Source organism: Solanum lycopersicum, chromosome 3 (assembly GCF_036512215.1).
Source record: "Solanum lycopersicum chromosome 3, SLM_r2.1".
In the NCBI taxonomy this organism is placed as follows: Eukaryota; Viridiplantae; Streptophyta; class Magnoliopsida; order Solanales; family Solanaceae; genus Solanum; species Solanum lycopersicum.
In genome coordinates this window covers 60,261,783-60,289,656 of record NC_090802.1, presented here as the reverse complement: position 1 = coordinate 60,289,656, position 27,874 = coordinate 60,261,783, and the positions used below count along the sequence as shown (strand labels likewise).

At 31.6% G+C, this 27,874-nt stretch overlaps 4 protein-coding genes and 1 non-coding gene across 5 annotated transcripts; 4 read left to right on the top strand and 1 right to left on the bottom strand.

Annotated features, from left to right (window-relative positions):
- The first annotated feature begins 798 nt into the window (after positions 1-798).
- Positions 799-4,672, top strand: LOC101243876 (protein NUCLEAR FUSION DEFECTIVE 4-like). Its single transcript, XM_004236135.5, has 2 exons — positions 799-1,416; positions 3,216-4,672. The coding sequence occupies exons 1-2, from the start codon at positions 946-948 to the stop codon at positions 4,377-4,379; spliced, it is 1,635 nt and encodes a 544-aa protein (XP_004236183.1). The 5' UTR covers positions 799-945; the 3' UTR covers positions 4,380-4,672.
- A 121-nt stretch (positions 4,673-4,793) lies between these two features.
- LOC101244171 (protein NUCLEAR FUSION DEFECTIVE 4) lies at positions 4,794-8,936 on the top strand. Its single transcript, XM_004236136.5, has 2 exons — positions 4,794-5,697; positions 7,250-8,936. The coding sequence occupies exons 1-2, from the start codon at positions 5,209-5,211 to the stop codon at positions 8,441-8,443; spliced, it is 1,683 nt and encodes a 560-aa protein (XP_004236184.1). The 5' UTR covers positions 4,794-5,208; the 3' UTR covers positions 8,444-8,936.
- A 6,950-nt stretch (positions 8,937-15,886) lies between these two features.
- Positions 15,887-15,968, bottom strand: TRNAS-UGA (transfer RNA serine (anticodon UGA)). The gene has a single exon. It is a non-coding gene; the product is annotated as a tRNA-Ser (tRNA).
- Positions 15,969-16,665: 697 nt separating this feature from the next.
- On the top strand, positions 16,666-18,169 carry LOC101244473 (short-chain dehydrogenase reductase 3b-like). The gene has a single exon (XM_004236137.5). The coding sequence runs from the start codon at positions 17,217-17,219 to the stop codon at positions 18,015-18,017; it is 801 nt and encodes a 266-aa protein (XP_004236185.1). The 5' UTR covers positions 16,666-17,216; the 3' UTR covers positions 18,018-18,169.
- A 3,247-nt stretch (positions 18,170-21,416) lies between these two features.
- On the top strand, positions 21,417-26,650 carry LOC101244759 (uncharacterized). The gene is made up of 5 exons (XM_004236138.5): positions 21,417-21,963; positions 22,039-22,172; positions 25,782-25,929; positions 26,044-26,150; positions 26,396-26,650. The coding sequence occupies exons 1-5, from the start codon at positions 21,678-21,680 to the stop codon at positions 26,435-26,437; spliced, it is 717 nt and encodes a 238-aa protein (XP_004236186.1). The 5' UTR covers positions 21,417-21,677; the 3' UTR covers positions 26,438-26,650.
- The last annotated feature ends 1,224 nt before the right edge of the window (positions 26,651-27,874 follow it).

Here is a 27,874-nt window from a genome sequence, read left to right as displayed (position 1 = left end):
ACTAGTAATTTTACGTTGATTTCATCTCATGATTTCATATAATGAGATGTGATTTCATATTCTCCAAAAACTATGATATCATATGGAAATATCATATCGTGATTTGAGATATTTTAATATAAAAATTAACTCACAAGTTTATACTTTGTTAAAACAACTCCACATTTATATCTACTAATCATTTATAATATATGTAAATAAAATTTATAATCATATCATTACTTTTTAAAATTTATTATTCTCAACAACATATAATCACTTTAACTCACACTTCACGATTATTAAGTAATAAAATCTTGAAGAGCCCTCGAAAGGTGTTTCATTTCTACTCAAATATATTGATGAAAAGTGAAAGTTAGATTAAAACAATTACTTAAGTGGAGAACAAATAGCTTTATAATAATTTATTATGTGATTTTACAATTTTTTTTATTTATTTTATAAAATTGAATAAACAATTGGAGCTACTTTAATAGTTTTAAAATTTATGAGATTTTTATGTTTATGAGAAAATACACAATACGAAAATTTCATATCGCATGTCCAAGCAAAACTTTAATTTCATCTCATAATTCTATGTTATGATTTTATTGTTTTATAATATCACACATTAAAAATTTAAATGATATATTAAAAAATTAAAATATATGATAAAACTATTATAAAAGGATAAAATAAATAATAAAAAAAAATTAAATATTAACATAATAACGTGATCAAAACAAATTGATCCACTAGAGACTTTCCTTTATTATCGAATGATTGAAGCTATAAATACTATAAATATAACAACTAAATAAACATTTTATACCATAATCAAGTAACAACCATCCAAATGAGGGGTAAAATATAAAAATAAATTTTGAAATTAGTTTCTATTTATTATAGAGACTTTAGTATATCACGACAGCTTAGATATACTATAGCAGGCACAGAACATTTGCTATGGAGAGCAGCAAATGGCTAGCAGCGGTGGCTAGCATATGGATCCAGTGCAGCAGCGGTGCATCGTACGCCTTCGGCATCTACTCCCCTGTCCTCAAGTCCACCCAATTTTACGATCAATCCACTCTCGATACCGTCTCTGTTTTCAAAGATATCGGTGCCAACGCCGGAATTCTCTCCGGTCTCCTTTATACCGCTGTCGCCGCTAAGCCTAGCTCCGTCCAAGGGCGATTCTCATTTCTCCACGGCGGGCCATGGGTCGTACATCTGGCTGGGGCTATCCAGAGCTTTGCCGGCTATTTCTTCATGTGGCTTGCCGTCACCGGAACCATAAACAGGCCGCCTGTGGCTGTTATGTCCCTGTTCATGTTCATCGCTGCTCATGCTCAGACTTTCCTGAATACGGCTAATGTTGTTGCGGCCGTTCAAAATTTCCCGGACCATAGTGGCACTATTGTGGGTATCATGAAGGTATGTTGCGAATTACGAGCAAAATCAATTCTCAGATGAGTGATTTTCTATTTCTGGTAGTAATTTTTTTTTGTTCCCTCACTCCCAATTTTTGTGGCTGCATTTGATCCGAGTACAAAGTAGAAATAAGGCTGCATTTGTTACACCCTATTCTTTTTCCCTTTATTATAATTAAAACTAATTTAATTTTAAACAGTTTCTTTTATTCTTAATAAAATATTTATAGCCACATAACTATTTTGCATTTGGTGGTGGATTTTCTTAATAAATTGTGTTCCGATTGTTTAATTGTTAAACTATATCATTCTACTATTTTTAATAACGCTATTGGGATAATGATTGCTGCCAGCGTACTTGTCACTCTATGAAGTTTTATCCATTAATGTGACGTTTTATAGGATTGATAAGTGGGTGAAGCATTCTGTTGCTTGACGTTTAGGAATTGATTAGAATATTATTTTCCATTTTTGGCGGCATGATGTGATGATAACTGATATATATAAAAGTTGTATACGTAACTCTTATCTTTCTTTGTTTCTCCTGATAATCAAACGAAGCCATAGAGCATGTTTGGGTTGATTTATTTTAAGTGATTTGAAGTCAAATTAATTTTTAAGCGCCTTTCGATACACGCATGTTATTTTAAGCTAAAATGATAAAATTAAGCCAAAAGCTAGAAGCCAATCCAAATAAACTCTTCATGCTTCCTTCTTTGGCCTGTTAAAGCTTCAATAGTTGTGGAGTTGGTAGTGGGACATTTAATATTTATTAATGCTATTAAGGAGATCTACTGGGAAGTATCTTATTGATTTGATTAGGATGTTAGGTATATGCCTACCACAGCAGTTGCAGCACTGCAAACTATTTCTTCTTAAAGGTCTAGTAGGCCTAACTAAGAATAATATGTCTATTATTTGTCAAGAATAACATTCTTCTTCAGAATAACCGGGCATTATAATATTCTACTTTTGATGTAAGTTCAATAGCTTTTCCCACTAGTTTTTCTGAGCTTAACAAAAGCCCCCTTCTCAGTTTGAAGGAACATTATATGCCTCCAGAAAATGAACTAGGAGATGCATACTTTTGCAAACTATAGAAAAATAATGGATAAAGATTAACGGGTCTTTGCCTTTCCACTATATCAGTATTACGGCTCATTATTATTGATTTGCATTTTGCATTTGCATTAGTCCTTTTACTTGTTGATTACTGGTAAGACCTGAAAAGAGAACCTAGTACTTGTTGATTACTGGTAAGACCTGAAAAGAGAACCTAGTGTTTTCAATTATGAGCAAAGTGCAATCTGTTCTGTCTGTGAAGTTGTACACTATGTTGTCATTTTGATTAATCTATTATATTTATTACTGATCATTCACAAAATATAAACAACTCTCATGTTATAACTGCTCATGCATCTGGTTGTATGCTAAGCCCTTCCTTCTTTGGTGAAACTTAACTTGGAGGTAGGTACTCATCGTGAAATTGGAAGACTAGAAAGATTTTGTGGCTTAGCTTCTGAAATTATGTTAGCTGTAGAATTATAAAAGTTGGATCTCTTAAAGAGTTAAATACTTTAGCAATGAGCATTAGGATATGCTTAGTATCTTTATCTTATAGTGTGTTTCAATTCTTCCTCATTTCCTAGGTAACAAATTCTTTTTTCCCAATCTACTCTTATCAATGCTGGTCCCAATTTTTCTTTGATGGTATAGTACCATTCCGAGTATTTTCTCCCATTGTGTAACTGATGCATTATCTGTTCAATTAAGCAATTGTGTGATGCATTCTGTCTTGGCCAGGGCTTTCTTGGTTTGAGTGGAGCAATTCTAATACAAGTATATCAGACCATATTCAATAATAACCCAAGTTCGCTGATATTGATGCTTGCATTACTTCCGACTATAGTCACTTTGATGCTCATGTTTTTGGTGACAGTCCATGAGACACCTTCAAGAGATGAGGAGAAATATTTGCAGGGCTTTTTATTAGTTTCTTTAGTTATTGCTGCATATCTTCTGTTTTTACGGATTTTGGAGAATGTCTTTATCTTCTCAGAATGGGCAAAGATCATTACATTATTGGTTCTCTTTGCTCTACTCTGTTCTCCTATTAGTGTTGTAGTCAAGGCCCAAAGGGTTGATGTAAAGAGACTGCCGCCATCAATCACATCTTCTACCTCTTTATTGATAGATGAACCTGAATGGGAGAGTTCTGATAAATTGGCTGTTCAGAATATTATGGATTATGATGAAGTACCAACAGATACAGTCCAGCGAAGGGCCAGCTCTATCTTGCAGCCTGATGAACAAAAAAATTTGTGGCAAGCCATATGCACCATAGACTTTTGGCTTCTATTTGTCGCGATGATATGTGGGATGGGATCAGGACTGGCCACGATAAATAACATCAGCCAGATTGGAGAGTCACTTGGTTACACAACATTGGCAAGAAGTACATTAGTTTCACTTTGGAGTATATGGAATTTTCTTGGCCGTCTTGGAGCTGGATATGTATCAGATATATTTCTGCTCAGGAGTGGGTGGCCAAGGCCATTATTCATGGTCTTTACTCTAGCAGCAATGACTGGTGGTCATGTGATTATCGCTTCAGGTTTTCCCGGAAATTTATATGTGGGTTCACTGCTAGTAGGTATTTGCTATGGGTCACAGTGGTCGTTGATGCCTACCATAAGTAAAGAGATATTTGGTGTGGTCCATATGGGTACGATTTTCAACACAATCGCGATAGCTAGTCCAGTGGGCTCTTATGTTCTTTCTGTCAGAGTAATCGGCTATATATATGACAAAGAGGCATCAGGAGAAGGAAATTCATGCTTTGGTACTCACTGCTTCATGTTATCTTATTTCATATTAGCATCAGTAAGTCTTTCTGGAGTTGTAGTTGCCTTGGCATTGTTTTATAGGACGAGAAGGTTCTATTCTCGTGTGCTAATGTTGTGCTGATCTGATCACAAGGTTTGCACGACACTGAAAGGTCTGGCATAAATTTTGGCCAAGGTTTCTGTATCCTTGCAGAGTACAGTTGCTATTTTGTATCTGTTTCTTAATTTTTTTGGGGAAACTAGGAATTTGGGATGCAGCAAACTGTAGATAGTTGTGCATAATTGTGAGCTCGGGTGTTGGTTTATTCATTGTTGCCTTATAGTGCTCCTTTACAGGAATTGAAAAACTAAACGAAGATTATGTATTTACTTCGAAAATTTTTTAGAAAGCCAATACTGTCATTTGTTAATTAATTAGAGTATTATTTTGTGTATGATGCATGAAAAAAGAATCACCTGTATATGAAGAGACGTGTGGTAAATATGAATAAATAAAATTATGTACTCAGATTTAAAAGTAATCTTGAAAATTGAAGCTATAACAATTTTTTTAAAATTTTGAATTAATTGGTGAAAAATCTTGGCTCCTGAAATAAATTCAAAAATTTCAAATGCACTTTAATTTTTGAAATCTAACATATTTATTAATAAATTGAAAAAATTAACTTAAAATAACATTAAATAAAAAAAATCAATTAGTTTCTTAATATAAAAATGTGAGGAACGGGAAGAATAATAATTAGCGATAGCGTAATAGTTAGGGAGTTTATGTACACGTGGCAGTCAGAGTAACACACTCAACATAGAGAGTTAAAGACGAAATCCCAAAAATGAAAACAACTCAACATGTAAGACGAAATCAGAAAATCTGGTGAAGAACACGTCGAATAATTCCTAGAAGATCACTCATCAACCAAAAGAGGAGGAGGAAGAAGAAGAAATCAGTAAAAATGGATTTAGACCCAGATTACAATCCCAGTTTTAAGGCCAAGATCAACACCAAATGGGTAGCCACAGTTGCTAGTATATGGATCCAATGTACCAGCGGTTCACTCTACACATTCGCCATTTATTCTTCCATTCTCAAATCTACCCAAGGATACGATCAATCATCCCTCAATGTCGTCTCCGTATTCAAAGATGTCGGCGCTAATGTCGGCATACTTTCCGGCTTACTCTACTCATCAGTCACCACTCGCCGTCGTCGTCGTTTTGGTGGTCCATGGGTGGTGCTGCTTGCCGGAGCTATTCAGTGCTTTGCTGGCTATTATCTTATGTGGTTGACCGTTATGGGCCTCCTACCTAAACCCCCTTTATGGGTTATGTGCCTCTATATGCTTTTAGCGGCTCATGCTATGACTTTCTTCAATACGGCTAACGTTGTCACTGCTGTGCACAATTTCCCTAATTATAGAGGCACCATTGTTGGCATCATGAAGGTTCGTTTCTCAATCCGTTTAATTTGAGCAAGTCTAATGGTGTTACTCTGCAGAAATTATTGGCAAATTGTAAAATAGGACTGTTTATTTAAGTTTCAAGCTTTATTATCGACTTCATTTTTATGTACTCTTATCAATTAAGCGGAGAAATTAATATCATGTGGTAGATTGATAACCCAATCCGAGTAAGATAGGAATGTGCAATAAGACTTCAGGCCCTGATTGAAATCAGGATGATGAGATTAGATGGATTTTGGTGCCTCACAATGCACACTATTTTGATATGGACATTCAGTTTTCCAATAGAATGGTTTGATAGATGAAGATTTAACACATAAAGTTGAAATAAACAGACTTATATTGAAAGGTGCAATAGGATTGTCACGCATTAGGATGATGCAAACGAATGGAAAGGTTTTGTCTTATAGAATGTTTGAAAGATTATAAATATTTAACATGTCACAAGACGAAATTTGTAGAAATGTGGGTGTGAAGATTGAGTTTGGTCATAATAGATTGGATAAAAATAGAAAAAATCACATTTAATTAAGATTGCAAGTAGCACACATACATCGGATAGAAATAGAAAGGATAATATGCTACAAAGAGCGCAAGTAGCACATGTAGATGATTAAGTGAGAAGGTGGCCTAGGACTGTTTGGTCATTTCTTAAGTGAACATTCATATGTATTGTTTATAAATTCTATGACTAGAAGTGGTTGTGAGATTGGTTAAAGGAATGAGCTAGACCTAAAATCTTATGGAAGTAGCTGTCTCAAAAGATCTATTAAGATGATATCAACTGAAACTTGGTTTTGTTGTTTTTGTTGGTGATATTACGCTTACATAAGGTTCTCTATTGTTAAGATTCTCTGAATTCTTTTTGTTCTGGTTACAGGCTTTATATCTATGTAGGCATAAGTGCTATTATGCTTACCTAAGGTTAGAGACTTCATGTCTACGTGGGAATAGGGATAGATTTAGGCATAGTCAATCAAATGATATTGTGGATGCCATCTCTTCGACCTCCAAAATACTCTCTCTGTCCGGAAGTTTGTCATGTTGCGCTTATCGAAAGTCAATTTGACTAATTTTCAAAGGTAAATTAGATCACATTAATTCGATATTTTAACAAAAAAAATAGATATTCTAAAACTACATGAAAAGTACTATAAATTATAATTTTTTTGCATATTAATATGATGAAAAATACATCTTAAAATGTTAGTCAAAATTTTTATTGTTTGACTCTTAAAATAGAAATCATGACAAATAATTTCGGACGGAGGGAGTATTAACTAAAGAAGATGACTAAGTTGTTCACAAAGTTAATTGTATCTTTTCCTCTTTATAATAAAGAAGGTTTTGGCATTCCTTTGATTTCAGCACCAAGTCTCAAAGTAAAATTGAAAGATCATAGAGATCAGAGAATAGAGTTGGAATCTCAGAAGGCTTGTGATGCTAATCTTGTTTGTGTGTGTTGCTTTCAATTTAGCTGCCTTCCCTTGTCCCCTATTTTGACATTTGATTTATTTTCCATAATTCTGTGCAGGGTTTTCTTGGGTTGAGTGGAGCAATATTAATTCAAGTATATCAAACAATCTTTAGGAACAGGCTCACTGCATATCTTCTGTTGTTGGCATTGTTGCCTCCTATTACTACCCTGTTACTTATGTCGTTCATAACAATCTCGCCAACAAATGAAGATGATGAGAAGAAGCATCTTAATGGTTTCTCATTGATTGCTCTGGTTCTGGCTTCTTATCTCATGGCTGAAATCATTGTGGGAAACATTTTCTCTTTACAACTGTCTGTTCGCATCATTACTTTTGCTGTACTCATTTTCTTGCTGCTTTCCCCGATTTCTGTTGCGATCAATGTCCACAAGGAAAAGTCTTATAGAATAATTAAATACTTACTCGAGCAAAACTCACCGGAAGATGAGCAAAATAGATCTCAGGCGCATTTTGTGGACATGGGGCAAAGTCATGGTAACTATGATGAGTTGCCTGCTGGTGCTGATCAAGAGAGAGATATGAATGAGAGGAGGACTCCAGAATGGGGGGAAAACATGAATCTTTTTCAGGCAATGTGCACCACTGGTTTTTGGTTTTTGTTTGTCACCACTGCATGCGGAATGGGCACAGGGCTGGCTACAGTTAATAACATTAGCCAGATAGGAGGGTCACTTGGGTACACTATCTTAGAGACAAATACTTTAGTTTCTCTATGGAGTATCTGGAATTTTCTTGGTCGCTTTGGAGCTGGTTATATTTCAGATTATTTCTTGCGCTCACTAGGTTGGTCAAGGCCATTATTTATTGTTGTTACTCTGGCTAGTATGACTGTTGGCCATGCTGTGATAGCATCTGGTCTGCCTGGTGCTTTGTATGCCGGCTCTGTTATAGTTGGCATTTGTTATGGATCACAATGGTCACTAATGCCCACAATTGTTTCTGAGATATTTGGTGCAAGGCATCTGGGCACAATATTTAACACCATAACCGTAGCAGGCCCTGTAGGATCTTATATACTGTCTGTTTGGGTTGTCGGATACCTCTACGATAAGGAAGCATCAGATGTAGGGAACATGTGTACTGGAACTCACTGCTTCATGTTATCCTTCTTTATCATGGCAGCTTCCACTTTCTTTGGGGCTCTTGTGGCCTTGGCTTTGTTCTTTCGGACAAGAAACTTCTACAATAATTTTGTTCAGAGAAGAGGTGCAAATACCATTACTGGTTAGTTCTCATTTGATAAAAACAATTGAGGAGGATAGCAGTTGAACTCCCTTAGCAACCAGCTCATTGTAACATAGTGTACACGGTTCTCTACAATTTGGTTGGTAGGTTTACCTGACTTTGTAACCAATGATATATTTATGAATCTGTTTAGTATGAATGTGAAGTTTGCACCACCAAAGACGCTATAAGTTTGAGAATCAGATGCAGAAGGAGGAACATTTTTCTCAAGTATACTCCATGACGCTTCTCTGGTTTAAGGTACAACATTTAGAAGATATGCAGGTTTGAGCCCTAGAGTACATGATATCAGATAGATAGTAGTGTGGAATTCAGTAGACAATTTTGAACTGTATGTTGTATTCTGAACTGTTGCTATTAAGAGTGGAAATTGCATGCAATTACGTACCTTCGCTAGAATCTTTGGAGAAATATGTATCACTACTGAAGAAAGTTGTTTATTTAAACTTGATGAAATAAATGAGGTCACTTGACATATCCGCAAAGCATTTCTATATGCCTCTAAATTATCAAAAAGAATTGCTTCTGTCACGACCAGCTAGGGCTACGAACCCATGGTCTATTGATTGGGTTAAAAGTGCAGGTCCAGAAAAACAAGTCTGAAGTTCTCTGAAAGTCATGAAACACAAGTAAAATGAAGCAGTTGAAACAAATGTGATGAATTTGAAATTAGTCAAAAAAATCATATTTTGGGAAGTTTGACAAGATATCCTGTTAAATGTTACGGAATATGGAGCACTATATTTTACTGATAGAGAAAATAATTTTTTGGTATTTTAGATAATTTCAAGGAGAAAATGTCTCAAGTGTAGTATTGGCGTGGTTGGATTCATATACCATTGCTAACTAAAATATTTTGTGTATACTTTTGGGCCAGATGCAGTTTTAATGGAATTGTTATAGATTGTAAACAATCTTCAAATTAAAAAGCTTTGAGCGCTTGAAGAAATTAGTTTATTTTCTTTTTAAAAGATGACTAAAGTGATGGTGCATATTATAAGAAATTTGCATGAAATTTTGTGGAACTTTGACACACAAACTTATGATAGAAACGAACTAGTATAAAATTGAACTGGAAATTGCATGTAAAATTGAAATATCTTAACTTATTACAGCAACAAATACTGCAATAATTACAAGCGGCAACATTGGTAAGCATTGAAAATCCAATATTACTTGGTTTGCCGTCTACAAACCATTAGTTGAAACTAAAAACTAATAAAGATTACATGTATAGCTTTCTTTGTAAATAAAATTCTATAGATCACCTTATACCTTATACTCAAAAAACGGCTTAAGACGAAGACGTTCATCTTTAATTCTCTCTGCTGCATCTCTAGGAGTGGGATCACAACTGTTAACGGCAATGAGAAGAACAGTAGGAAGCACAGGGTGCCCTGAATTGGCTAGTAAAGACATCATTCTCAGACCAAACGAAGAGATAAGTGACATTCGGTGCAAAGGAACACCTATAGAGCTTAGTATTTCACGAAGACTATCATTGGAGCACCAATCCTAGCACTACTTGGCAAATAGAAAGATTGCACCTCGAGGTTCCTCCTCGATGGAATCCCCATTCTCTAAAAGATATTGAACAAATTCTTGAACGTGAATTTCTAACAAGAATAAGGGACTAGTAGAAGGATTGTTGTTGATGGTTTTCAAGTTGATGTGATAAAATCATCTGTCTAAACTTTGAACTCATTGAAGATTTGGAATCTCGAGATTGCTAAGTGAATAGAAGAAAATTATTGGTGATGAATTGTTGGAGCAATAGGCAGCTTTATATATTCTTCGAGGAAAGACTAATTTCTGTCGAAATAGGAAACTTTATATTATCTAAGGTTTCCAAATTTGTTGATTGGGAAACAAAATAGTAACTTGAGAGGCAAGCAATTAATTATTAGGCAATATGTGGCCTTATCAAGTACGAATACTAGTCAAAAATTGAAGGATTGATTTCAAATAAACTTTCCATTTATAATTAAACCCTAATAATACTTCTTCCTCAATTCCTAATTACTTGTTCATATATATTTTTTTAATTGTTCCTAGTTACTTCTCCATTTTGACAAATCAAGAAACGATAATATTTTTGAATTTATTATATCATCAATTAATTATTTTGGAAAACGTAAAACTTTTAAAAAATATTAAGTTTTTAATTAATCCACTTCATAATTAGTTAGAATAAAATAATAAACTCATCAATATTGATTTCGTAATAAATGTATTGATTTAAAAGTAGACAAGTAATTAGAAACAACTTGAGTAATAAAAAAAAATTAAAGAATATGAAAAGATATTATATTTTGCCAATTGAAAACTCAAAGAGCCCCCTTTTGCCGGTTCTTCTCAAGTAAGTGACAATTATAAATAAATAATTAAAAAAACGATTCATCTTAGAATTACCTAATAAAAAGGGGGAAAACATAAATTTTCTTTGAATCCTCTTTTTAACCACCACCCGCACATTTCTTCTTCAAAACCCCACCTATTGTCCTCTTCTTCATTTTTTGTTTTCATCACATAATTTTAATTTTATCACAATCTTAAATTATAATCTTTTCTATTCGTAACTAGGTTAATTTTCATAGATTTGTTAGTGAATAACTCTATTTTATTTAGAAAAAATTTGATTGATTGTTTTTATCTTTTATTTTTCTGACTTTGTTAAAGAATTTTAGTTGTTAATCAATTTTTTGTTTTGTTGGTAATAGCATCTTTATGGATTTGGTGGTGATGGGTGGCTAATGATAAACATTAAAAGAGGTAATTAAAGGTGGTGAAGAAGAAAAAAATAATATTGATAATGATGGCGGTAATATTAGGTGTGGGTGATAAAGAAGAACTGAAGGTGATATAGTGCATAAAATCAATAGCGAAGATGAGGTCGGATATGATTTTCCGATGAAATGAGAATTGAAAATGAGTGGGATTAGCGATGAGAAAGATATCATTATTAGAGAATTAAAACAATCAATTAGGGATTAGTTAGAGTAAAATATAGTTAACAAAAGAAAAGTTAATTATAAAGAAAAAAAACAAAAAATTATAATTTATGACATCATGCTGGCGAAACACTAATGTAGTAGGCTGGTAGCATGTAATACATCATATAATGTTAAAATGATGATACACATCTCAATATGGAAATAAATTCACTTTTGAGTAGTTGAAGTGTGTAAAAAGTCACTACTAACTTATATTTTCCTTAATAAAAACTAACTTAGAGGAAATCTATATATTTTCCTTAATAAAAACTAACTTAGATTGTCTAATAAATAACTCTTATAAAGAGTCATAAATAGAAGTTAAAACTAACACATTATATGATTGTGTATCAGTCAGTTTGATTCAATTTTAAAAATATCAGGTTATTAATTTATAAATAGATTAAATTCATAAAATATTAATTATATAGTTAAATGGTTTTTCTTTATTCACTGTAATATACTAAATACGTCAGATATCAATTTAATTGATTATAAACAAAGTGACGAACCAATATGCAGATTGCTAAATGTTCCTTCTTTATTCACATTATTATGCTCATGAAAGAAAGCACTAACCAACATTGGGAAAAAAAGTCATTGTTTGTCCAAGGTTAATGAAATCCCTTTTTTGAATTCGAAAATAATTGAGAATAATTTATCTTTTATCAAGGTTAAAATTAATTAGATATATACTGATACATCATTATTTAATATATACTCATAATATTGTAACTGATTAAATTATCAATTTATCGTTTAAGAAAATTGAACTAATGAAAATATAAAGGAAATTTAAATTATTGCCTAACCGTTAAATTAATAACCTATCTATCATTAAACAAATAGAATAATATTATTTGAGTTTTGATTAATTGTCAATTTCACTTCTAATATAAATCACCCTACTAACATGTTTGCCTGATTTTTCTTTAGCTGGATTAATTTTAACAAGAAAGTGAAATATATTTGTACATTAAAAATGAAGAAAAGGAAAATTCAATTTCATCGTCCATAAAAGTAAATTGAACGTACACTATAATACATTATTCTTTTTGCCTTTTTATAAGTCCAAATACGATCCACTATAATTTGGAAATAAAATTATATATGAAACGCCAAATACATTATGATTTTTTTGAAAGATAATTCTCTATTTTTCCTAACAATATCAATCATTCTCTTAGTGATATAGCCTTAATGAACTAAAGTAATTCTACAGATAATAACTGTGTGAAACAAATCTCTTATGCATATTAGATTTCAACATTGATTTAAGATGTAAAAGATTTATCAAAATAAAATTGAAATACATATTTAATTAAACAGCATGCAAAAACATTAGTCGAGATTAAAAACTAATTAAGTTGCATACATGATAAGCAACTTTGTTGGTGTTACATATTGTGTTTAAGCTAATCAATTCTTGGACCGTTTATCCATGGGCTTGTCCTCCTCTTCAACCTCCGGTATGAAACCATATTTTCTTCCGTGCGCAGTCTCTAAGTCTCTGGGATTACAAGTGTTAACTTCAATGGCGACAACAATGGGAAGCAGAGGACGACCGAAATTGACAGGTTGAGCCACCATGGTCCGAGCAAAAGAAGAGATACCTCCAATGACAGTAGGCATTCTGTGCAGAGGCACACCAAAATAACTCAGTGTTTGGCAAATGCTATCATCATCATCACCAATAACAGCCTTACTCGGCAAAAAGAAAGATCTCACGGTAAATGGACCTCGTGGTTCCTCCACGATGGAATCCCCTCCCTCTGGCAAATACCGGAGAAATTCTTGAATCCGAAATTCTATCAGAAAAAGGGGACTAGCAAAAAGATTGTTGTTCAAGTTGATGTTGTTGGGAATGATAAAATCATCAGTCCAAAATTGGAACTCATATGTGGTTAGTAGATTCTCCATCTTCAACAAATTTTTTTTGGAAGAATGAAGAAACAGAGGACAATTTTTGCTGAAACAGAGAGTTTAGTTACTCAATAAAGAGAAGGGTGTGTGAAAATTGAATCTCACAGTGTAATGTTTTTATAGACTCTAAAGAAAGGCTGATTTCTGTAGGGAAAAAAAAACAACAGGGCAAAATATGGTAACTTTAGAAGTCCAGTTTGTGTAGAAATAGGAAATATAATGTCAAATTTCCAATAAGGAAACTTTTTAAAATAAACATAAAACATTTAGCTTGATATGGTAACACTATATTACCTTTTTTTTCTCCGTTTCAAACTTTTCAACTATGTATAAATTTTGAAAAATAATATTTAATTTGGTAAGAAGAAGATGTTCCTTACTAATTTTTATATTATCTTTATATTTTTATACTGAATTATTATATTGTACAAGACTATCGTAGTTGGAGGGAAAAGAAAGAAAATCTTTATATTTGTTTGTGTACTTTTATTTTTATTTTTGTTAAAATGGCATCCAGAAGATCCAATTTCATGGCCATTTTATTTTTCCTTATAAACTCTTCTCCGTAGTTGATTCGTGGAATAAAATTCGTGCTCGTCACCCTGTAAAACTTTAATTTCTTACTTCCAATACAATATATTTTGGAGATTTAGTTGTATTTGATGATCCAATTACTTTGGATAATTAATACTAATAATCATTCAAATGCAGTTGGAAGGGCATAAGTTCTAAAAGTCTTAAATATTTTTTGATAAACAAATTTAGTTGAATCATTTTATTGATATAAATATCTGAATTCAGTAATTTTATTGATATAAAACAAGGTGACTTTACTAAATAAATTATCAAAATTGAGCGATCGATATTAACTCCAACTTGAATTAATATCTCAAAATATCATTGGGTTCTCCTTTCATCTTTTGATTTTAAAATGTCCGTCATTAATAAAACCCCTCCTTCCACCTTTTAATTTAAAAATACCTGTAATCCAAATTTAATTCTTTTATTAATTAGTTAGTTTTTTTTATTTTTTTTTTAAAAAAATAATTTTTATTTGTTTAAATTTTTAATAGTAGCACATCCCAAATAAATAAAAATAATTAATTCTAGTTGGTTATATTTGAACTTCGAAAGATCATCGGAAAGCGTCGAACTAAATCACAATCGGAGAAGAAAAGACATTACAAAGGGACTACTTCTCCACCCCTTTGTGCCGTTCCAAGTGATTGAAAGGAAATTTTTCTTTACATTATATTTTTAATATTATCTATAAAACAAACATTAATATTAATTTATGTCAAAATATTTAAGTTTAACTATTTAAAATGAAAAATAATTTTTTTATATGGTCAAAGTTTATATTTATAGTAGTAACAAAGAGTAAAGGAAAAAGCACAAATATCTATTATAAACCAGTACTCTATTAATTACATGCGGCAACATATAGAAGCATTGAAAATTCATTATTACTTGTCTAGCGGTCTACGAAACCAATATTAGTTGAGACTAAAAACTAATGAAGATTACATGTATAGCCTTGTTCGTAAATAAAATTCTATACATCAACCTTAGCCTTGAATTTTCTCTTTTCCTCAGTGGTTTCTCATCCTTTATCAGGTATGCCTTACTCACATTGAATACTGGAGCCTCGATAAATTTAGATTAGCGCCAGAAAATTTAGATAATGGATAAAATACTCTTTAACAAAGGAAAAGGGAGGACTTGGTACCTACGGATTACGGAGACTTAAACCCGTAACATCTAGTAAAACCCTTGTAATGTAGCTCTTCTTTTAGATGAATTCCGAATCTTCATAACATGTATTCTCTATATTAATTTGGAAGTGTTCTGACTTTGTAATGAAGATGCGATCTGCTGGCTGATTATATAGAATTATCTAATTTCAATGTTTTTTATTACATTATGTTTTAGCAGTGTAGACACGTAATTTTTTTTTTTTTTAATCAAATCTAAGATTATACACCATTTTTATTCATAGATTATTGTTTTTCTAGATCTAGATTAAATATTTTACTTTTCATTCGAATTTTAGTAAATTGTTTTTTAAAGAGGACAAGGTTCAAGCTGACAATTTTAGTTTTGAAAATTTAAAACTGGTAAAATGTGACCGACATTTGAATCTACATGCAAAGGCTTCCTCAATGCACTACCAATCTTACTAAGAGCCTCTAATTCCCAGTAACTCAGTGACAAATTTGGCGATTTTACATTCTTCTATATATTTTTCCCAATTTCACTGTGAGCTTCATACAATTGTACCATTGATTTCCCTTCCAAGATCATATAATAGTCAAGAATATACATAATTATACAGTTTATATAATAGTCGAGAGGGCTTTAAATTTTTTTCTTTCAGATTGTATATATAAACTGTATATTAGTGTATACAAAATGTTATAGATTGTAGTCTTTGGTATTACATTCAAATTTTTGTTGTAGATAGTTTCTTCTAATTTGTATATATATATATGTAAAAAAAAAAAAGGAAAACGTCAACAGCAGGGTTCGAACCTGCGCGGGCGAAGCCCAACAGATTTCAAGTCTGTCTCCTTAACCACTCGGACATATTGACGGTGCTGCTTTAATAATTACAACAACTTTTATATAGTCCAACAAGAAAATATGTGCCTAACTGAATGGCTGTTATACTTTCACTTGGTCAGTTTAGGTTTTACACGAGTAATTACAAGAACGGTGATATATATTCTCACTTTAAAATTAAACGCTAAGGTGAAGTTCCTGTCTCTAGAAAAACAACAAGTGTCAAATCGGTGTGATAGCTATATATTGATGTGCCTTTTCGCGAGAATCTGCCATAGAATAGTGATGAAATTACTATAGAGCAGGACCAGAAGGAACCATAATCACTTGAATGTCAAACGACCAATGTAAAAAATTGTGGTCATAGTATCCGTCACATCTTTGCTCGTCTGTTTCATCATGTGACAGAACACGGATGCAGTCGTTGTACTTTGATCTCTGACAACGCGGCCATGTTAATCACTCACCATTAATGGAACTTTCCTAGACTGGATCCATATTGTCAGACATAAAGAAGAAACTTGGTTATTACTTGCATGTAAATCTGCTAGTGATGTGCTCTATGATTGCCACTGACTTTTTAAAAGTTTTGTGGGGCATTTATCTGCATTAAGATCGTTTTCTTGGTCGGCCATTTTGTAAACTTGAGGATGGTAATAGGAAAGCATTTGATGCTTTGAGAAGTAAACCAGATTACTTCAAAACACAGCTGTTATTGTTTATTTAAATTACTGCAGATAACATGTTGAAAAACTAGAAACATCTTCCTTGTGAAGTGGAGATTCGTATTACATGTGAGCCAAAGTCTTTTCCGCCTAAATGGGCGGATTTTGCTGGATTATATAAAAAGAAAATGAAATATCTTTTAAATAGAGGAGTCAAAATTTTCACTAAAAAGTGAACACATGAATAACTTATAACAAATGTAATGTCTAGTATATATACACACAATGTAATTTTCTATCAAACTGATTCAGATGAACCCAAACCCTTACTAACTCCGCCCCTGGTCCCGGGTCCAGGGTTGGCTGGCTATGATAAGCTACGGGATCTGCTTTCTGATTGATTCCAACATATGCACTGACAAATTTGAGGGTACTTCTGCTAATTCAATAATTCCCAAAATTCAACTGATGTTGGCATTTACCTAATTTTAATCATTAGGTATGCACATGTCCTTTTTACCCTCTTACAACAAACAGTTTGTTGAGTATAAATACACAAGTGCCAAAGTGTTTGTTTGTTACCTTCAGAGTGAGTCCAAAAAAAATTGAAGAAAATGGAGAACCCAATTCTGCCATCATTCAATCCAAAATTGAACGGTAAAATTGCCATCATCACCGGAGGAGCAAGCGGAATCGGAGAAGCGACAGCACATCTGTTTGCTCAACATGGCGCTCAGGTAGTAATCGCTGACATCCAAGAAGAAAAAGGTCGATCAGTTGCGGAATCAATCGGGTCCACTCACTGCACTTTCATTAAATGTGACGTTACAGATGAGCAACAAGTCCAATCCCTTGTACAATCAACAGTGGAAATTTACGGTCGAGTCGATATAATGTTCAGCAACGCCGGAATTGGCAGCCACGACGAGCACGCACAAGATATCCTAGGGTTCAATCTGGATGCTTTAGATAGCCTATTTGCGGTCAACGTTCGTGGGTCAGTCGCTTGCGTGAAACACGCGGCAAAGGCTATGGTGGAAGGTGGGGTCAGAGGGAAGATAATATGCACGGCGAGCTCGACGGCGACGATGGGGGTAACGAGGCAAATTGACTACGCAATGTCGAAACACGCAGTACTGGGATTGGTGAAGTCTGCAAGTAAAGGACTGGGTGCGTATGGTATCCGAGTGAACTGTGTTTCTCCAGCAGCAGTGGCAACGCCATTGTTAGAGAAAACGATGAAAATGGGTGTAGAGGAGCTAGAGAAACTGTTTGAATCCTTCAATTGCTTGAAAATTGGAGCTCTAAGAGCTTCTCATGTAGCTGATGCTGTCTTGTTTTTGGCGTCGGATGACTCTCAGTTTGTCACCGGCCATAATTTGGTCGTCGATGGAGGTTTTCAACCTCCTATGTGATTGTTATTTGGGCTTAGGTTTGGGATCTATTGGGTTTTCTTTCTTTCTTTCCTGTTAACATTGGGCTTAGTTTCGGTTATAATATCTTTGTTGGGTCATGGACTTGGGTTTGAAAATCTGTTTATATTTCAAAATAATGCCTCGTTTTAAAATTTTTATTATTCATATATCAATTATTGAATTCGTTTATTCTTTTGTTTGAATCTTCTATCATTTATATTTATACGTACATACAATCAATCACCATCAACAATCACTACTATACATAGCCAAATATCAATCAACGATTATAATTTACGATCATCATTAATTATCACTATTATGCACCACAACTATAAACAGCAGCTGCCGCTGCCACAAATTACCCTCGAACCCCATCAATCATTATCGTCAACCATCGTACCACTAACTACTGCACAAAATATCACTATTACCTAACATAATAGTTATTACACATCACCGACAGTATAATTTTGATAAAATATTTTATGATACAATAATATATCAATTTAGTATTTATTATTTTATATTTATTACTCTTTCAATAAAAATAAATTCTGATAAAATTTTAAATACTTAAAATTTAGATTTGTATTTAAATTTCAATTGGTCTCTTAATATATAAATTTAGACGTTTTGATTTCAATGGAACTAAAGAGGCCCAAAATTCAGCAAGTGAAAGTGGTTTCTCAGCTTTGAAATAACATTACCTGCATGGAGAAAAAAAAACTTTATACCAGAGCTGCATTATATAATTTCTTAGTATAATAAATTCCTAGACCATTTCTTAGTAATGTTGGGCCATTCTATAGACAGTGATTCTCGAAGCTGAAGCAGCTATCTGTGCACTTGTCCCCCACACTAATGCAATAATAAATATTTGTTTTTGTTTTTGTTGGTGTTTTTATACAAGTGTTGCGAAAAGGAAACAACGTAACAAGACAAGTTTTTGTGACTGTTCTAAGCATTATTAGTTTCTCACACATTATCAACTTTTTTTTGTTATTGTTATTATAGTAAATGGGAGTTAGAAGAATGGGAAAAATGAGTGGGTAAAGAATTGGACTCTCACTAATTACTAACAGGAAAAAATGTAGATTTTTCAAATATTATCTTGAAATCATCAGATTTAGGTAATTTATGAAAACAGTGATAATTAAAAAAATTATTTTTGCATAGCGGTACATGTCCAAACACAGAAAACGTTGGCATTTTTGGCAGTGGTGATATGTCCAAGACTCCAGATAATCGATCTATTATAAACTACATCTTTATTTTTACTTGTGCCCATATATTGATAAAAAGAACGTGAATTTTGTGTGGGTTACAGTTAAATAATAATATTATGTGGATTTAGCACATTAATTGTCTACTCTAACGGTATTTTTATCTTTCTGATATTCAATTCATATTCTATATTTTGTCTTAACAATAAAATAATAATTGCTAGTATTATTTTGAGTTCTAATATAATATGACATCTAACTTAGAATAAGAAAATTCACAGTGACAAAAACAATGAAAAGTATTAGGTGTATAAGCAAGCTGGTCTTACACATTAATGACGGGTTATAAAATCGTGTGGGCCGAGGCTCATATCAAATAATATTATTAGCGGGCTAGAAAATTAAAATGGTATCAACTGCACTCATATATCAATCTTGTCAGTTGTGGGTCGAGCTAAATTACAATAAGACAGGACAAACCTCAATGTTGAATCTATACAAATCTTATTCAGTGGGGTAAATAAGATATTGAAACCATAAGAAAGCGTATATATGACACCCTTAATATGACACCTTTAATTAAGATAAGAAGTTTCACATCGACACACATGAGAAGAGTTGACTAAATTTGAATTATACAACGCTGTTGAGCTGTTTTATCATTGAAAAAAAGACAAATAAAAAATTACAATATTAAATCAGTTAAGATTATATCACAATAAACTTTAATCTTCACAAATAAAGTAAAATATTTGCAGCTCATAAATTTATATAATATTTTTTCCAAAAGATTACTCTAAATTGTGATAATATATAATGGCAAACTAATAAATCAAATTAAGATTTAATTGTGCCATGTAGCAAATTGTTTGTCAGTCACGTCTCTCCCTCAATACTCTCGCTCCCTCTCACTTCTATACAAACACAAATGTATAAAATGTGTTTATATTTGTATTAAGCGAGAAAACATTGTATATGTACATATATTTTCGTTTCTCTCTCTCTCCCATATCTCGCTCGCCGCTCTTCCAAATCTCGCTCGCCACTCTCGCCTTTATCGCTTATACAAACAAAAGCGAAATTTATAAATTGTGTTTCTATTTGTATAAAGCGAGAGAAAATTATACATACACATGCATATACATATATCTCGTCCTATGCACTTATAATTATACAATATAAAAAATTTATGTGCTTAATTTTTTTTGTCTTTCTCTCTTTCTCATTTTATACATACACAAATTATATAATGAATTTATATATAACTGCTTTTTTTATTTATAACGACTTATACAATTATTTATTATATATATATAGGAAATTATATATATTTATGTTTACTATAATGCATAATTATACAAATTTTACTATCACATATAAATATATATTTTATGAATGTCGCTCATTAATATATCTACACATAATAAATTAAATCAAATGTAAAACATTCTTTGAGGTTAGCCCGGAAAAGACGGCGACTTTTGTGATAAGAGCATGGCCGCCCATAACCCTTTGCATAATGCAATGAATTGAAAATTAATGATATGTTACCTCTACTTATCTTTTTCCCAAACTCCAACGTCATTTTACTCCCCAAATACTTTTAAAACAAATTATAAATTGAGTATCTTTTATGGTCACTGACAATAATAAACGATCATTATTTTTAATGTGTTTACAGTGTACTTTTTTGTCATACCTAATTTTTGTTAATTTAGATGTAAAACTTTCATATTTATTTCTCCCCTTTTCCGTTACACGCTTTATGAGAAATCATAAGTAAAATATAAAACTAATTAAAAAAATTTAAACTAATTTCTACTCAAACTTTTTTTAAAATTAATTATAAAAATAAAATAGAAAAGAATATAATAATATCTATTTTGATTTTGAAAATTGACAAGCATATTAAAAAAACTATTTATAAAATTTTAACATTGAAAAAAGAACGTCTTACTTTTAACATCAACAATAACAAATTGAATAAATCAAACTACTAAATAAAATCTAAAGATGATCGAATATAAATACTGCTTTCGATAAAAGTTAGGCTAAAATAGTATCAAATTCAAATGTTTATTTATTTGTAAAACCTAAAATGTCGTTAGGAAAATAATATACTAGGGTACTAATTGAATTGGCCCTTAAAACCACGCTCTTGGAGGGGTCTAATAATAAAAAAAAGACAATTGGACAAAATTAGCCGAGCTGGATACCCCCACCACTACTTACAAGAGGGGTTGCTATGCCCCTTCAATATATTGAAGAGTCTCGTCCCATCCCAATTTCCAACTTCCACCCAAATTGGTATCTTTGTTCTAAACTTGAACCGCCCTAATTCACCCAAATCTAAAATTAAAATTCAAAAAATTGTACATTCTGTCTTGTTCATATGTCACTGCTCTATTTTGCGTAGAAATCGGGGGAAAAAAAAATGAATGCGCAGCTTCATCTCCGTTGTAATCATTGCATTTTGCTTCCACCGACGTCCTTTTCGTCTTCACACACATTTTCTGTACTGAATTGTTCAAATGAAAACAGAATCATAGGACTTGGGAGATTGGGTTTGAAGGAAAGAATATTAGCAGACAGGAGAGTAAGTAGAAGAAAGAATTCATGTCGTTTGGGCATTAGAGCATCGGCAGGAGTATGGGATGGTTGGATGCCAGAAAAGTCTTCGAAAGCTCCTCCGCTAAGTGACATTATTTGGCCTTCTGCAGGTAGGGTTCTCTCACTTACAAACCTATTTAGATATGTGGACAAAATTAACCATTTATTTACTTACTATAAAATAGGGGCATTTGCGGCAATGGCAATGCTAGGAAAAATAGACCAAATACTGGCAGCTAAAGGGATATCTATGACTATAGCTCCACTAGGAGCTGTTTGTGCTGTACTATTTGCTACTCCTGCTTCTCCCGGTGCTAGGGTAAACTTTCATATTTCTTATTATTTATTTTTTCATTTGATTTACTTCGATTAAAATTATTTATATAATTTAAATCTCGAAACGCATAAGAAAATTGGACACAGAGAGCATATTTTGTGGGTAGGGTGAACGGAGAAGGGTACTGGTTGTTTTAGCTGGACGGTTTACAGCTGCTGCATATTAATTTATATGAATATATATGTTCCACATGTGATAAATAGGGTCACATACATTAGTTTATATCTAATTGCCAACCGTAACTTTTATTGTTTTTTGTTTAATTCTATGAATTGACTGGAGACAGAAAATATGAAGTTATTTTTTCATGTGACCAAGTTTTGGTGGGGATAAAGTACTACTTGCTAAATTCAACACCCAAAAATAACGTTATAACTTGTAATTATAATTACTAGTACTAAACAATTTTAGTTATAAATTAAGTCAACTTGTATCAAATTTGAGATGGATGGAGTAATAATTGAATCGAAACTAGTTATACAAAAGTCAACAGCCAAACTAACATGAGAAACCATATTGTTTTCATAATTAATTACCACCAAACAATTTCAGCTTTCAACTAAGTCAACTACCTGAAGAGGAGTTAGAATCAGAGTTTTTTTCCACTACGAGTAAATAGAAAATTTGTGTTATAAACATGATTTTTGCACTTATTTTACGTTGAACCAGCTTACTGAAAAAACTCATTATGAGAAACAGATACTCGCTGATACAATAAAAAGTTTTTAGCTTTTTCTTATGAAAAAACTACTTTAATTTATTTTCTTTTCTTAGAGATCCAATAAAAAATATTTGTGAAAATAGTCGGTAAATATTTTTCAATGGGAAATCAATTAGAAAAAAATAACTTTTCGTTAGTGAGTCTTGGAGCCACTAATGCTTATATTATAATAGACTGTTTATATCACACTTTAGGGTATTATCCTTTCCTAAACCTGCTAACACGGAATGCTTTGCCTTTGAGAATATTGAAACGAGAAGTCTTGTGGGAAAGAACCACTTGGAAGTTGGACATGTACAATCTTTGGATTCATACAGAAACCAGTAGTTGTGGATGCTAACTGTATTGTTTCTAATCTTGTTGTCATCTTCCCAAAACAAGAAAGTATTAAAAGATAAGTAAACAGTACAAAAGTTCTTAATTTGGTTACCAATATCAAGTAGGTATGTACCTTTTAAAATTTTTAATTTTTCTCTTACAAGTCTTTGATTGGATCTTCGATTTTAAAAAAGCTTTGGCTCAGTCTGTCTAGGATCCTTTAGTGCCTTTCTCGTGGCTTGTGCATTTTCTGGTTTATAAATATTACTACTTGTTTGTACAAAATTATAATACACGTTGCTGATTGCTTAATTAGCTCTGTTTGTTCTGATATGCCAAAAGAAGAAAGAAAATAATTGCTTTTAGCTCTGCTTCTTCTCTTTTAAAAGAAATTTGTCATTAAGTGAACATGTAACTTAATTGGCTCCTTGATATAGAGTATAACTTTGTCTCTCAACCAATTAAAAGCCTTAATTGTGCTTATAGTATAACTTTGTCTCTCAACCAATTGAAAGCCTTAACTGTGCTTATCAATACTTTTTTTTTCTATACGGGACTGGAGTCCATATTATATATCTCTATTAAATTTGAATCGCGCTGTGTAGGGCTCATTCATGAGTCGCACCTAATAAGATTTTTTCTATGTCCAGTGCTTTAATTCGAAATTTCTATTGAAATACTTTCACCAGTGCACCATAACCTATATTGATTCGCTTATCCATACTTTATTGCATCATTTTGTCGATAAATGTTAGATCATGGACATGATTACCCAGGATCGGTTTGGTTGGCCTTTAGGAAGAATTAGTCATTTTAGGTATAACATTTAACATTAAACTATACATTTATTATTTTATACATTGTTTGGTGTTACTTTGATTTCCTAATAAATTAACATATATGTAAGTTATATGAGAATTTATGCAGTATTTTATTTTATTATATGGGATAAAATATGAAATAAGCATATTAGTATTAGCAATATCAGATCAACTGATAAGCAAAATCACCCTCAAGATCTACAAAATTAATTCCTTAAATGTTCAAACCAAACATCAACTAATAATCATTGCATTACAATCTATACATACAAAAATAATAATTCCTAATTCCTGCCTAACTAATTTCTGATTATAGAATATAATAAATACCTAACTCCCCAATAACTACCAAACGACCCCCTTGGTGTTGGTCTGGCTTCAAGAATTATTAGGAGTGATAATACCTGCATAAAAATTCATCAATATTTACTTGTTCACTTTGGACTTGGCAGGTCTCTTAAAAAATAGTAGTGATTAACATAAATATCTTAACTTAATATTCATGTTAATATATTAATGTTTAAGTTTGGATTTTGGAAAATGATTTGGAGAATAAGTAATTAGTGTTAAGGATAAAAACATGAAAACATATATTTTTCTCTTGATATGTTAAAATTGACAAGTAAAAGTGAGTCTATTTTAGTATAATAGACAAGTAAAAATGAATGATCAATCCTAAAATGTTTTGTTACTTTCTTTTTAGAGTTGCATAAAATTCAGCATTACTTATACTCTACTTGGTTGTCATTTTTGTTGATAATATAAATAGTACTCTCTCTAATTCATATTACTAATTCATATTAAGTGAATTGTTGAGCTGTCTATTTTTTAACTGATATAAAAAGTAAAATAAAAATATGCAGATTATACTAATTCATGGATTAAGGCAATTAATACGATCAAAATGACCTATTGTATTAACAATCCTTTTTTGAAAAATTAAACTAACACATATTTTATCCTATCCATTGTACAAGAGATAAGAATAATCATTGTTACATTAAAAAAATACCTGCATAATTAATCAGTAAAAAATTACAACACCTCCTTATTCAAATTTTACACTATAATCTTACGTTATTTATTCTTTTCATAACTTACTCCTAACCAAACGATCCTTTAGTCCACCTTAACAATCCTGTCAAAAAAACAAAAACAGAAGTGATTCTTAACCATATTACTCCAGGGAGAATGAGAGCATTAGTAGAAGGGAACATTTTTACATATTAAAATTATTAATGTACAAAATGCGTACAATATAATTTTGAAAATATTAAGGAAAATTATAGAGAGTTAGGGGAGGCCATTCGATAGGCTTATCAGTTATGAGTAATCATGCTAACATAATAACAATAACATTAGTGTTATTTCATTATTAGTGTTTTAATGGCTAGTCAATTGTACATCTTTTAAAAATTATACTATCTATATAGAAAATTATAGAAATACTAGGTCATCTATAAACTCTTTTTTCTCAGAAAGTCATTCAATTTTATTTTTTTACGTAAAATTCACTCAACTATCAATTTAAACATAAGAATTTTAATAAGCAAGTCATAAGTCATAACTAAACAAATGAATCCGGATTAAGTCTTCCGAAAAGAGAAATACTATGTAGGTGAAATGATAATAGTTGGGTGATTTTTCTGTTACCTAACAAAATTGAGTGACTATTAGTTGAATGATCGTCTAAGTAAATTAACTTTGGAATTATGTGATGTGAATGTGCAGAAATACAATATGTTTATGGCACAAATCGGTTGTGCAGCCATTGGTGTTTTGGCATTCACAATATTGGGCCCAGGTTGGCTAGCTCGAAGCACCGCCCTTTCTGCTGCAATGGCTTTCATGATTTATACTCGCTCTGTTCATCCTCCTGGTAAATTATTAGTTCCATAATTATCTCTCATTTTTAAAAACATCTTATAGTAAAATATAGAGTAACTCCGTATATTCAAAGTTAGTTGTGCTAAATTTAAGTATTGTGTTGTAGCTGCAAGTTTGCCGCTGTTATTCATTGATGGAGCTAAGTTGCATCAGCTCAACTATTGGTATGCTCTGTTCCCTGGCGCTGCTGGATGCATTCTTCTCTGTTTAATAGTAAGTTTTGTTTCCTCTACTTACCGTTATATTTGTCTGTCACTATATCGAATTTTTATTTAAGAATAAGAAAGAAACAAACAGTTCTTTTTTAAATTTGTAGTTTTGACGATGTTATAACATTTGGTAAGATTTTTGAAACTAACATTATTTGTGTGTTATATAAACACTTGTGATTAGTACATTTTTGTTTTCCCTTTATTAGACTGTTAATTAATGAATCTCATTTTTTGCAATTATTGCAGCAAGAGATTGTGTGTTACCTAAAAGAGAATGTCAAATTCTGATGTACAAAGTCAAGTGGATGCATTTCGGTTTATATTTGTGAATAAGATCATGTGATTCTCATTCAACCCAGAAACTGTATTTGTGAATAACATATATCATTCTGGAAACTGTCAGCATCATATTATTGTACTATATATTAAATATTATCAGAAAAATATCACTAATTTGTGATCATCATAATATTATTACTTATTACTTGAAGATTTTACCAATATTGTTTGTCAAGACGGAAAATCATACACTAGTTACTAGTACACTATAAAGGATACAACTTTAGCAAGATCCCCACAAAGTTTAAGTCGGAGGTTACTTTATGTATTTTTATCATGATGGATCTCAAATTTTCAATATGAAAATTTAAAATTTGAAAAACCACGAAGTAGCAAAAGAATTGATCAAAATCTATTACATACATAAAAAAATATATTTTATATATGTACTATGTAATTTTCAGCCGGACGAAATTCAAATCCTATTAATCTCACGTAGTTCAGCCCATGGTGGAAAGAGATGTTACACCATAATAAATAAATGAAAGTTTAAATTTGCTTTTTGGCCTTTATAGACTAGTGTGTCGAATGCATGTGAATCAAGAGCCATTACTTATAATTAAAATAATAAAGGTTTTTTTTTTTAATATAACTAGAAAAAGAAAACTCAAATCAACATTTATAATTTTAAAAAAAGTTGAAAGCTTTGCGTCTTTATGCATGACCTTAGCTCAAAGATAGACGGGCTAATTAGCCGTTTGCTTTTTATTTCAATAATAAAATTTATTTTTGGGAAACTTACATAAATATATTATAATAAAAAAATATTTATTATTTATAGCAGTAACATTTTTTTTATTTGATCACTTTTAATTTATTTATAATACAAGTGTAATACATATTACAAAGAACAATTTATTATCCACATATAATACAAATTTTAATGATGGATAATACATTTATCACACATTTTAATATACTTATAATACAATGTGACAATTTTTTACCAAACAAACATGATATATTTCAAAAAACAATTATAATTCATATATATTGCATACATAATTCACTTTTAATACATATTATATATTTTTTACAAAGCATTGCTATAAGTGGTAATAAATAAAAAGTATCGCTAAAATCAGTAATTATTTTTTTAAAATGTATTAATTTATGTAATTTTTCTTTTATTTAATATCATAATTTAAGTGCACACATCATAAATAAGGAATCGTTTAATTGCTAATTAAATATGAACTACTTATACGAAATTTAATTATTTGTATTTTAGTTATTTCATCTTTTATTATACATTTAATAATATATAAATTGATTCCTGATTTATAATGGAAAGTTAAAAGAATCTCTAAACCATTATTATTGTTAAAAGCAATTTCCCTAATTTCTAAGTGGGAGTTTCGTAATGGAGAAGAAGTTCAGAAATTT